Source organism: Sardina pilchardus, chromosome 12 (genome assembly GCF_963854185.1).
Source record: "Sardina pilchardus chromosome 12, fSarPil1.1, whole genome shotgun sequence".
Taxonomy (NCBI): domain Eukaryota; kingdom Metazoa; phylum Chordata; class Actinopteri; order Clupeiformes; family Clupeidae; genus Sardina; species Sardina pilchardus.
In genome coordinates, this window is record NC_085005.1 from 6763244 (window position 1) to 6776604 (window position 13361).

Below are 13361 nucleotides of genomic sequence, written 5' to 3' on the forward strand. Positions count from 1 at the left end.
TCCCACTGTAACATAGGTTTCCCATGCTGCTTCCTTATATTGAAATGTCTGAACAAACATTTACAAAAATCAAAAGGATACCTTCTCGTATACTGTTATTGTATGCTGTTGGGTAGATTGACACACATGCACAGAGAACACTTAATACTGAATTTATGTGCAACTGTGCTGACCTGTTAAATGTAGATCAACAACGGTTTATCAAAACATCATACTAATTTATTTGATCAGTTATGTTCATTTTGATGAACAAAATCCTGCAATATCTCCTGTCAGTCTTCAAGTGTAGACTGCAGCTGGTATGCCGAGGGAGTCTGCCGTCTTTTCTAAAAAGCACCATAATTAAGATATCAGATTCAAAACAAGACTTCTTCTGAAATGGCACAAGGCCCTTATCATATACACCAAAAAAGATCATATAATACATCTTAGTCCATCGTTAAATTCTAAAACCATTAAATACCTGGAAAGAAGCCAGTCAAGGCAAGTTTAACATATACATTTTTATTTACAATATTCAGTGTGCTTTACCAATTCCAAGGCTAACCTAACATTCAAACAAGCTGTAATGGGAAATGTCAACCTATTAACACCAATGCTGCATGCAAATGTATTTTTGTATCACTGTATTTTGGCAAGTAAATTTAAATTGAACAGCTAAACCTGTGCTAAAGGTACAACAGTGGATAGTGAATATTGAACCCACAACTTTTCAGGCTATTGCATGTTATCCCAGCTCCTTATCCACTACACTACCACCAACTAAGATTCCATGATATTCCATATATTCCATGACCCATGGGGACCATGGTTTATAAGCAAGTAATCATCTTTTAAGTCAACTCTCACTTACTGGAAGCCAGTGCAGGGCACTTGAAATAAATTAATAAAATAACATAGAATTCTTTTAAATAGCCATGCACATAAATTAAAATCACGTTGAACAGGATAAATACATCTCAGTGTTGAAATGAATACAGAACAGTGCAAATGAACTGGACATGATTGAGAAGATCATTTTAGAGCAGGGATTCCCAAACTGGTACGCCAGCTGCTTCTGGAGGGTACGCGAGATGAAAAGGGCTATGGCGGAAAGGTGTTAAAAATGAACTTTTCACAGTTTCTGCAATTAATTCATGAATCAATAAATTATTTTGAATCTGGTTATTATTATATGGAAACATGACAATAAAGTAAATCATTTGTAAACTCTATAGTAGGCTACATTAAAAAAAAAAAAAAAAAAAAAGGCAGCTTATTAAACATGATGCCTGGAATGCGTCAATCGATTGTGTTACTTTTTAATGACTCGAATGGTGGGGGTACGCAGAGTCAGGACGTAGAAGGTGGTACTGTATGTGGGGGGGGGGAGTTTGGGAACCGCGTTACGAAGCATAACCCTTTTGTTTCTGACTAAATTTGGTCCCTTAGAAACATCCCTCAGTATATGAGACTGAGCTGATAAAGCTGGGAAAAGGTTTAAGAATGAAAGGCACGCCGAGTTTAACAGTTTAAGCAGAGACGGTTTATAAAGTGAGGCGACTCATGAGGGTCAATTCCGGTTTCCCTGTGAGGTAGTGCCACTCCCAATTAGGAGGCAAACTGGAGAAATAAACCTTATCTCGGATTATGACCATTCCCTTAGCCCTACATTCAGCAATGCAAGTAACAAACCCATATTCTACAAGGCACACATCTTTCTAACATTCCCACATTGAAATCGTATTTTCCAGCGAGATAAATACATAGAAAAATAACTTTGTTCACGACCTGTCCCCCCTGACCTGACCTGTCATCAACGGCACACTGCTTCTGCTGCTTCTACACTGGTCTAAACCGATGATCTCGTCACTGATCTCTATGCCACCACACAGGTGCATAGGTGAATGTATTTAGGAGGCGGAAGTGGGCACCATTTCATTCCATTGAAAACCCCTTTATGATTCATCTTAGTAACTATACGATCTTTGGTTTAAGTAACCAGAGGCTCATTTTTGTCTAATCAAGTAACAGTGAGTTCCAAATTCAAGGGATTTCCTTGCCATAGATGGACTCCTCTTTCCATGGGTGTGAGGAGTGAGCGCTAGTCTCCATCAGAGGAACAGAGAGCTGATGGTTGTCTGATTCAGGTACAGGAACTGTGGTGGGATTCTCGGTCTCCACAGAATCTTGATCTGCAGCTCCTGGTGTAGGAAGTCTGGCCCCAGTGGTACAAGGACGCGGACGCAGTCCTTTCCACACTAGGCCAGCACTAATTGCACCAATTACCCCACTAACCACTACAACCAACACGAAGAAGGGCAGAAAGTGACTCCGTGGCTGTGACAGAGTCTCTCCAACTGGAAAACAATAAGAATTTTGGAATTATGTTATTCATGTCAGGAGTCATATTGGTGCGACAGAAATCTTCATCTACATAATTCAACAAGGAATACAGTCTTAGCAATTGAAATATAAACTGATAGGCATAAGAGTCAACTTACCTTTCACATTGAGCCTTACTGAATCTGGAACCCCTGCGTCTCTTGTGGGCGAGTAACGGCATCGGTAGACTCCTTCATCGGATGGACGGGCATCTTTGATGTGTAGGGAGAGGTCACCATTCTTGTAACCATCTTCAGGAACTGACACTCTGTCCTCCATGGGGCCATAGGTGAAATGTCCCTTTTCAAGACGCAGTACTTCCTCCCATTTCTCCTCCTCATACTTCTCCCAAGACATAGAGACAGTTTCATATTCTTTGTTTTTTTTTAATGGCTGCATGGCAAGGTAGGGAGACATTGTTTCCAGTGGAGACATCCACATCAACAGGCACTGAGAATCAGGAGTAAAAGATAAATGTGTGAGTACCGGTATTTGTCTTAAGATATTCATATAACTCCAAATGAAAACGGATTAAATTGATTATGCATCATGTGTTGAACACAATCGAATAACTCAAGAAGGTAAAGGTGGAGCATTTCACAAAATTTAGCCAACATTTCCTAAACTCTTAATCAAATTTACTCAAGTGGAAGTCTTCTTAAATAGCACTATCACAGGTCCTGTCTGCTCTGCCTATCCTTGGTTTTGAGTAGAATTATTTTGACTTTGTAATTGTAACAAATGTAGGCTATAACTTTTTTTACTGTGACACAAGTTGGCAAGATCTGTTCAATTTTAGCTAGACTCATTTGGACAGAGCTGTATAATTACTGGTGACATTTGTTGGCTTTGTCAATATAAGTTAGCATGCCCGCGCGCACACACACACAAGTCGGTTCAAATAACTACTTACATGCAGAAAATACTCACCCAAGACAACAAGCTTATAATCATCATCACAAGGATGGCCATCACATTTGCCAGAGTAGATACCCTGATCATTGAACTTCAGTGAACTGATGGTGAGACCACAGGACCGTTTGCCATCAAAGCATTCATTTGAAATGCTGAATCCGTTTTCAAACCCCGTTCCTGTTTCACAAGATCTATTTGTACACTTGATCGCCGTGCCAGTATCCTCCAGTGTCCATGTACATTAGTATGATTGCTTGTATTTTTTTGTTGTGCAGTAACACCAGTGACATGAATCCTTGGGACAGATGCATTTTAATAAAAAAATATTTTGTATTTAAATATGTGCCTATGTAATTAATGTGATAGTTATGTATGCATTATTGCCGTTAAACTATTTCAAAAACATGTTTTTAGCCTCAGAATTTGGCCCTCAATCTGTATGCTTGAGGGTTGGGATGGGCACTTTTGGTGCCTCGAGTCCTATAAAATCAATTTACAAATAAATACTCTCACTTTGATGGCTCAAACACATGTGGTTGTACAATTAACATATTGTTTTACTTATAAATACAAAACATTGCAAATAGGTGTTTTTCAAAGTGTAACAGATCTGCAAAGTGTCGGGACAGAAGAGTGTTTGTTTCTGTAGAATGGCCCACCTACAAAAAGTAGGCTTACTGAAAAGGTTTTTGATGTTGTTATTGTATACTGTTGGGTAGATTGACACACATGCACAGAAAACTTAATACTGAAATTATGTCCGTGCTGACCTGTTAGATGAATGTCAACAACGGTTTATTAAAACATACTGACTGATTTTATCAGTTTTGTTCATTTTGATGAATAGGAAGGAAATTTAAACTATTCAACGTAAACAAAATCCAGAGTCGTCAGGTGTAGACTGCAGCCGTTGTGCATGGGTCAGTCTGCCATCTTTTCTGCCACCTCTCTGCTGGTGCTTGCAGATCTCGTGGATGTCAGGTGCAGTTGATCCCAAATGAGCCTATTACTACACCCTTGTGACTTATGTGCCAACCATATGTAACAGAGGTCGTCTCTCCCCTCCCTCGATCACTCTGCGTTGTGTGGTAAAGGACGGACGCCACAACCAACTGGAACTTTTGTTGCTTTAAGTTTATTGCTCTGAGATATCGGGAGAAAACAAGAAAATATTCAGGCATGGAGCGAGCCAGGCGCATCACAGCTCCTCTGCCTCAGGATAGTTGCAACAGAGCCGCACGACAAACAATTACAGTTGCACGGCAGTGTACAGTTTACATACAAATGTTTTCCAACATTATGCAATAGGCTACATGGCATACCTGAGATATCGGGAGAAAACAAGAAAATATTCAGGCATGGAGCGAGCCAGGCGCATCACAGCTCCTACCAAACAGATCAGGTAAACCACTCAGTACACCACATGTCACAGCTACTGTAGTAGCACGCTAACCAGCCTACTACACCTGCAGACCGCTAACCGGCTGCAGCGAAAGGACAAATTCATTTAAACGTAATGTGTGCATGGTCGGCACACATTAAAACGCATGTCTTCTTACAGTATGTCTCATGCATATTATACAACACATTATGAATGCATGACAGAAAATCATAAAACAAAAGACAACGCACATTTCAATAAGACACATACCTCTGCCTCAGGATAGTTGCAACAGAGACAGAGGAGGGGGCTACAACGTGGGAACCAACTTCTGCCACACCCAAGCCACACCCCCCTACTACCTACTGTACCCCAGAGGCGTGGGAAACTGCAAGATTGCATCGAATATGCAGGGAAACAGTGGGGAAATTCAGGGAAACATAACCAACCCTGCTACACATACAACCACCAGAATTAAGATACCAAATAAAAAAATGTCATGGCATAAGGTCCCTATCATATAAGTATACAAAGAAAAAGATATCACATAATACATCTCAGTGACTTGTTAAATTCTAAAACCATGAAATACCTGGATAAAAAGCAGGACAAGGCAAGTTTATATATTTATATGTAAGTATATATATATATATATATATATATATATATATATATATATATAATTTAGCAAGTAATACAAAATATATTTTCTTTTTAAATTTAATTTACAAATGTTCAAAGTGCTTTACATTAATAGAAGCATGAATAAAAATGGACAATGTAAAATGTTAAATTCCATGACTTTCCTGACAGAAACATACGGTGAATAGTTTCGTATTCAGGAGACAGGCAGCAAGCGCATCGTGAGGAGAGGTTTGCTAAATATGCTAAAAAAAAAACAAACCCAAGAAAATCAGACAGGGAGCAAGCCAGTGGCAGCGGAGGCTTATTTTAAACAACACACAATTATAATATAATGAAATAAACCGTGGCATACCTGGGATAAAAGACAAAACAATTTAACAAAATAATTTAAATACCCTCACAGTTGCAGTCAATTCACAGCAAACTAGCTTAATGCTAGCCTGGAGACCATGACTCTCACTCACAGAAAGATTCTTAAGGATCTCTTGTAGACGTCTCTGGCCTACAGTAGCTTACAAAAAAAAAAACCTTAATAGTAAAGAAGCACTTAGAAGTAGTCCAAGTCTTGTCGATGGTCATTCAGTCCGTGGGGTGGACTGTGGAGTAATTTTTCATTGGAATGGATTCACTATCAACATTCTCTTCGGGCACAGGAGCTTTGGGAACTGGCTGACGTCTAAAAGGATTTGGGATGCCTTTGAGCTTGTAGCAACAAAAATATCCCAGAATCAATACAATGCCCGTGACGAGCGAGGTTACCAACATTTTTATGGCACAGGACCAGGTATTTTCTGCAAAAGAATGAAAATAATGACAGTTCTATAATTCATATCAGAGGGCAACTACCAACACTTACAATACATGAACTTTAGTTACACTATTACATCAAAAGACAAAATATTTTAAATACAATAATGAGTTGAATGCATGCATAGCATACCACTGTCAAAAGTGGAGCCATGGTTGAGTTAGTGTTAACCAGTGTTAGTAACCCTACAATGTAATTAATGATAACACCCACAAATAGCAATTGTACAAACTGATAGGCATAATAGTAAATTTACCTTTAACAATGAGCATTAATGGACCTGGAACCCCTGTGTCTCCTGTGGACAAGTAACGGCATCGGTACACTCCTTGATCAGATGGACGGACATCAGTGATGCGTAGGGGGAGGTCACCACTCTTGTAACCATCTTCAGGAACTGACACTCTGCCCTTCATGGGGCCATAAGTGAAATTTCCCTTTTCAAGCCGCAGTACTTTGTCCCATTTCTTCTTCCAATACTTCTCCCACAAAAAAGAGACAGTTGTATTTTCTATAGTCTTTTTAATGGCTACATGGCAAGGTAGGGAGACATTGTTTCCAGTGGAGACATTCACATCAACAGGCACTGAGAATCAGGAGGAAAAGATAAATGTGTGAGTATTCACTTAAGATATTCAGATAACTCCAAATGAAAACGGATTAAATTGATTCTGCATCATGTGTTGAACACAATCGAATAACTCAAGAAGGCAAAGGTGGAGCATTTCACAAAATTTAGCCAACATTTCCTAAACTCTTAATCAAATTTACTCAAGTGGAAGTCTTCTTAAATAGCACTATCACAGGTCCTGTCTGCTCTGCCTATCCTTGGTTTTGAGTAGAATTATTTTGACTTTGTAATTGTAACAAATGTATTACTTTTTTTACTGTGACACAAGTTGGCAAGATATGTTCAATTTTAGCTAGACTCATTTGGACAGAGCTGTATAATTACTGGTGACATTTGTTGGCTTTGTCAATATAAGTTAGCATGCCCGCGCGCACACACACACACGTCGGTTCAAATAACTACTTACATGCAGAAAATACTCACCCAAAACATCAAGCGTAACAGCACAATAATAACGGCCATCACAATAGCCAGAGTAGATACCCTGATCATTGAACTTCAGTGAACTGATGGTGAGACCACAGGACCGTTTGCCATCAAAGCGTTCATTTGAAATGCTGAATCCATTTTCAAACCCTGTTCCTGTTTCACAAGATCTATTCGTACACTTGATCACCAGGCCAGTATCCACCAGTGTCCATGTCATTGTGCCACTGCAGGACTGACTGCAGGGGAGGGTAATGGTCTCATGTAATATGCCGGTTTTTATCACACCGAGTACAGACGGGCACACTATGGAAGAAGAGGCAAGAAATTGTATTTTTTTTGTTAGTCATCTAGTTTTCTAGGTGAATAATTATATAAAAAAAACTATTATTGTTTTGAATCAAAACAAACTTACTGCACAAGATAAGGATGCATACGAGCATAAACACATTTCCTCCCATGGTTCTTGCAAACCTACTGATAAAAGTCAGATGCCAAAAGCAGACATAAGAACAGAACAGATGTAACAGAAACTTGATGATAAAATGAATATAGAGGCATAGACCTAAATGACATTAAACCTAAGTTGAAAATTTCCAAGTCACACTGGATGCCTGACAACACAAGATGGCTGACTTGGATGTGGGCATGGATGGGTGTGCTTTTATACTGTTTATGCTTTCTACAGCTTGCCAGGAGAGGCAACTCTGAGGTCTATGGATTGAATGGATGCAGCTGTGATTGGTTTTGAGTGTGCTGGTTAAATTGATTTATCAATCCAAACTCATTATGTATTTTGACAACTGTCAAAAGAAAGGATGTATGCCTAACATAATCTTATAGTTTCCTTTCTTTATAGGCAGATCTCTCTCTCTCTCTCTCTCTCAACTCACCTGCAGCCACTCCCTCATTCTCTCCTTGTCTAACAAGTCAGTATAGGTCAGACTTGAGTCTGGTCTCTCTCTCCCTAGTCTATAGGCTGTTGTGGGTGCTATCGCAATGAGACAAGTTATTAGGTAAATAATGTTACTTAACAACACAAACTACCTCGAAGAGTTTGAATTATGCACCTCCAAAAGCAGTGAACTGATTTCAGAATGGACAGTGTTTTTTCATGTAGCCAATACTTCCAACTCTCCCTTTCACCCTGCCTGGCCACTTCTGGCGTTACTGTCACTGTCCCCTCTTCCCAACTTTGATGTCCCAATTGGTCATGCATTTCCAACTGTTCATACGCGGTCATATTTACCACATCCAAAAGTGGGCTGCTTAAAGAGTTATAGACTCTCTGAGGTTATACACAAAAGGCTTTTATTAACTAAATGAACGATCGTTTTTATATAAATAAATAGTCGACTATCAATCAATGAGTTAGAACCGTAATGTCATTACTAGGTGACATACGGTAGTCGTGGAAAAAAATGTCTAGCAGCTAAAGTTAAAGGTACGTTATTCACCGATAATGAGACCTGTAGCTGCTAGCCTACCTGTTTCTTTTAGGTCTAGCTGATATGCCTGTACCAGAGCTCGTTTACTTATGAGGCATGCTCTGCCTAGTGCCTAGCTACAGTTGAATTAAAGTAGCGACACATTTGCTATGGGGTAAACGTCGAGACGAAACACCCGCTACCAACAGCAAAGTTAGCACCAGCACCGTTAAGTTAATGTAAACGTTACAATGATTAGGCTACGTTTGTCAATAGACGAGATAAAAAACGAGTAAATTGGTAGACATCAGCAGTCGAATAAACATTGAGCGTACAGTATTTATTTCCAAACTACTCTTATACAAAATCTGATGTTTGAAATACAAGTTAACACCGTCTTTTACCTGCTTCGTCGAGCATTGCAGAACTGATGAACTACTGTAGGCTTCTTCCGTATTGTCTCACCACTGGCACACGCGTGTCGACTATTTTTTACTGTCTACCGAGATAGACACTCCTTTCACGTTCACGTGCGAGACACACCCTGATGTAATTTCAAAACAGTACGTTTCGCGCGGTTGTCTCCGCTGACAGCTAGAACCAACTAGTCGTGTCATTGTGCCATTGGCTGTAGTTCCTGTGCATAGCCAGCAGATGGTATGTGTCATGTCATGTATCTTTCGTGCCACAGCCTAGTGCTTTGCTTTGAACATTTTGCATTTCGATGAGGGACATTACATTTGCTAAAATGGGAGATGAGTTGTGTTGAAGGGCCCATCTGTACCTTTTGCCCCCCATAGTACCTTGAAACGACACTTGTGGTACTGGTACTGAATGCTGGAGTTCGAACTATGGTTATGGTTATATGACTTAGCAAACTCTTTTGTCCACAGTGACTTACAAATAATACAGATACAGATATACACTAGTCTTTATTGTCCCATAGGGATAATCATTTCTGCACATTTTCCTTTCATGTTCTAACATGTAACACATCCCATCCACCCATGTGGCATATCTCATCCACACAGTATAGTAATAATAACAATAATAATGTTGTTAATAATAATAATAATAATAATAATATTACATTAAATAATCTTAATAATAATAATACATTAAAAAAACAATTAAAAAAAATAATGCAACTTAAAGAACAGATGAAGGTCAGTAGTTAAATTTGAGAAAGATCAAGGTCAGTAAATAGTCAAAAGAAAAACCTATAAAATACTTCTTAGCAGAAAGCTCTTTAAAAAAAAAGTTTCATATAAACATTGTGTAAAAACAGGGAGCAGTGCAGCAGGGTCAGTTGGACGATGCTTTTGTAAAGTAGGAGCAGGAGGTAGGGAGAAACAGGGAGGGCTTTCAGTTTTTGTATGACATGTAGTCTTTGTTGTGCACATTTCTGGATGGCAGTTACATATTCTTTGAAACCAGAAAACCGTACAAATAAATTTGCAGACAATTCCAGGGGACCAAAATACTGAAAGACTGGGATTAACACTAAAGACAGGGAAAAGGTTTAGGAATGAAAGGCACACACAGACTCATACTTGCAGTACAGAGTGGCACAATTTGGTCACTCAGGGTGCTTTCACACCAACAGCAGTTGGTGCGCACCAAACGATCCATTCGAACTAAAAGCTCTAAGTTCGGTTTGTTTTCGTTGGTGTGAAAGCATAACAGGGGGGCTACACCAGATGCGTAACTGAAGCGTTCCGTTCGCGACGCGTATGTTGCAGCCGGTCGTAGCAGTTAATAATCACTGTAGTCAATGGAAGTAGCTACACCAGACGCAACAGTGGCGCATACATTCGAAAAAAATAGACCCATCTTCTAAAATGGGTTTTACGCGTCGCGAACGGAACGCTTCAGTTACGCATCTGGTGTAGCCCCCCTGTAAGTCGCACTCGGGTCCGCACTAAATCAAGCAGACCGAGCCCGCCAAAAAGAGGTGGTCTCGGTCCGCTTGACTCCGCACCAAATGCCAGATTCTGGTGCGGTCCCTCTGGTGAGAACGCAAACTGGGGTCCAAACCATAGACTGTAGGTCAAAATAGTGAGTCAAAATTGATCGCTTATTTTTACCGAAAGATAAACATTGATGAAACGTCAATCAGGCCAATGTTTTGGTTTGTTTGCTGGTGTGAAAGCGGACCTCACTGGAGTCCACATGCTACATAACAATTTTATTGCCTGATGCGGACCAAATAATCGAACTAGCGGTGTGAAAGCGCCCTCACTGTTGCTTGACCAAAGTCAAAGGACTTCCTTGTCTGCCCATGGATGTGAGGAGTGAGCGTTGTTTTCCTCAGTAGAGAGAGGAGGTGCGATGCCGGCATGCACGGGCTGTAGAGCCTCCATCTCTTGATTTTCAGGGGCTGTTTTCTCGGAGTTGGCAGCTCCTCCCTGCTCTGGTGTAGGTGGACTGGCCCCAGTGGTACGACGGCACTGGAATTTGTTCCACAATACAATCACACACAACACAACTACGACCTCACAAACTATGACCCCGGACACAAAGAATAGAAAGTCTCTCCCTGGTCGTGGCTGTGGCTGTGGCAGTGTCTCTCCATCTGGAAAACAATATATTGTTGAATTCTGTTATTTATATCAGGAGGCATACTGGTGCAACAGAAATCTTCATCTACATAATTCAACAAGGAATACAGTCTTAGCAATTGAAATACAAACTGATTGGCATAAGAGTCAACTTACCTTTCACATTGAGCCTTACTGCATTTGGAACCCCTGCGTCTCTTGTGGACGAGTAACGGCATCGGTAGACTCCTTCATCGGATGGACGGGCATCTTTGATGCGTAGGTGGAGTTCACCACTCTTGTAACCATCTTCAGGAACTGACACTCTGCCCTTCATGCGGCCATAGGTGAAATTTCCCTTTTCAAGCCGCAGTACTTCCACCCATTTCTCCTCCCATACTTCTCCCAAAAAATAGAGACATCCATTTCATTTGTGTTTTTTTCTATGGCTGCATGGCAAAGTAGGGTGACATTGTTTCCAGTGAGAACATACACATCATCAGGAACTGAGAATCAGAAGGAAAAGATAGATGCATTACTATTCACTTGTTAAGATATTCAGATAAATGCAAATGAAAATGGATTAAATTGATTATGCATCATGTGTTGAACACAACAATCTAATAACTCAAGATAACTCAAGCAAATGTGAAGCATTTCACAAATTAAAACACCATTTCTAAAACCTACATGAAATGTACTCAAGTGAAAGTCTTCTTAAATAGCACTATCACAGGTTCTGTGTTATTTTGACTAAACAATAGTATAACTTTAACACAAGATGGCAAGATATACAGGACCTGTTCCATTTTAGCTAGACTCATTCAAATAACTAGTACATGGTTCTTGCAAACCTAAGACATTGGTTCAGATAATTGATAAAAGTCAGATGCCAAAAGCAAGACATAAGAACAGAACAGATGTAACAGAAACTTGATGATAAAATGAATATAGAGGCATAGACCTAAAATTACATTAAACCTAAGTTGAGAATTTCCAAGTCACACTGGATGCCTGACAACACAAGATGGCTGACTTGGATGTGGGAATAGATGGGTGCGCTTTTACTGTCTATGCTTTCTACAGCTTGCCAGGAGAGGCAACTCTGAGGTCTATGGATTGAATGGATGCAGCTGTGATTGGTTTTGAGTGTGCTGGTTAAATTGATTTATCAATCCAAATCATTATGTTGCATTCTAACTCAAGATAAACCCTACAGGCACCATTCCTGCCTGCTTGCCTCTTTCCCTCTCTCCCCCTGACAGCCTGTTCAAAAGGAGCTTTAGCATGACCATAATGTTGTACAGTATAGCCAAAGCATTTGGGTCAAATACATCAAAAGGGGAGGGGAGAGTAGAAGGGGGAAACACACAATTAAAATAGGACAATGGACAATTAATTGCACAACAAACTGTGATAATTAAACAGTGCCTGCCTGCCTGCCTGCCTGCCTCTGTCGACCCCTCCCCCGCCTGCTTCTCTCTATCTCTCTCTTAGCATGACTGTAGGTACAGTGTTGTAAAGCATTGACAGCATTTATCTCTCTCTCTCTCTCCCTTCCCCTCTGCGATATAGGGCCTAGGCTACTTTCTAAAGTAGGAGATCCTTGATTACAAATAAAATAGAGCAACCGTCTTTGGGCTAGAATCATACATTACTCGGAATAATAACACGTGTGATTAATAATAAGGTGAAAAACTTGCATAGAGTAGGCTACCTATCGTAGTAAATCAGCTTCATTCAAAAATGGACAACTGCTTACTAGTCTGGAGGAGTGCGCATCGCAGGCTCACGTTGCCTACTGAACACATAGACTGAACACAGCGACATAACTGGTTCCGCTGAATAACACACACACCCACTCACTCGTCGAATTATATCAGTAACGAGCCGGTTTATAAAGCTAGACAATCTTTGGTAACGTCATGCATGTTCATATACTCGGTAACATTTAGGCTGATAAGGTATCTGACATTAAAGAAAGTTTTCAATTTGTATTTTAATTTGGATTACACTATTTTACCTGGCTTGATACTTGATGCTTGAAGCTTGCAACCTAAAGTTGTCTTGGCGCTGGGCAAACATCAAAACAGATCCTTTCCTTGATTGTGCTACTCTGCGTTGTGCGTTAACACTCTCCTTCAAATGACATCAGAGCCCGTCTTCTCTTCCCCATCTCCCAACCACAGTTGATCAAAACAGAAAACTTTTTCGGCATTTTGCA

General features: G+C 40.1%; 1 protein-coding gene across 1 annotated transcript; it reads right to left on the reverse strand.

Annotated features, from left to right (window-relative positions):
* Nucleotides 1-5363: 5363 nt before the first annotated feature.
* si:dkey-22i16.9 (uncharacterized) lies at nt 5364-13169 on the reverse strand. Its single transcript, XM_062550865.1, has 5 exons — nt 13161-13169; nt 7586-7644; nt 7168-7476; nt 6370-6699; nt 5364-6096 (listed from the first exon to the last, which is right to left on the reverse strand). The coding sequence occupies exons 2-5, from the start codon at nt 7629-7631 to the stop codon at nt 5885-5887; spliced, it is 897 nt and encodes a 298-aa protein (XP_062406849.1). The 5' UTR covers nt 7632-7644; nt 13161-13169; the 3' UTR covers nt 5364-5884.
* Nucleotides 13170-13361: the final 192 nt, after the last annotated feature.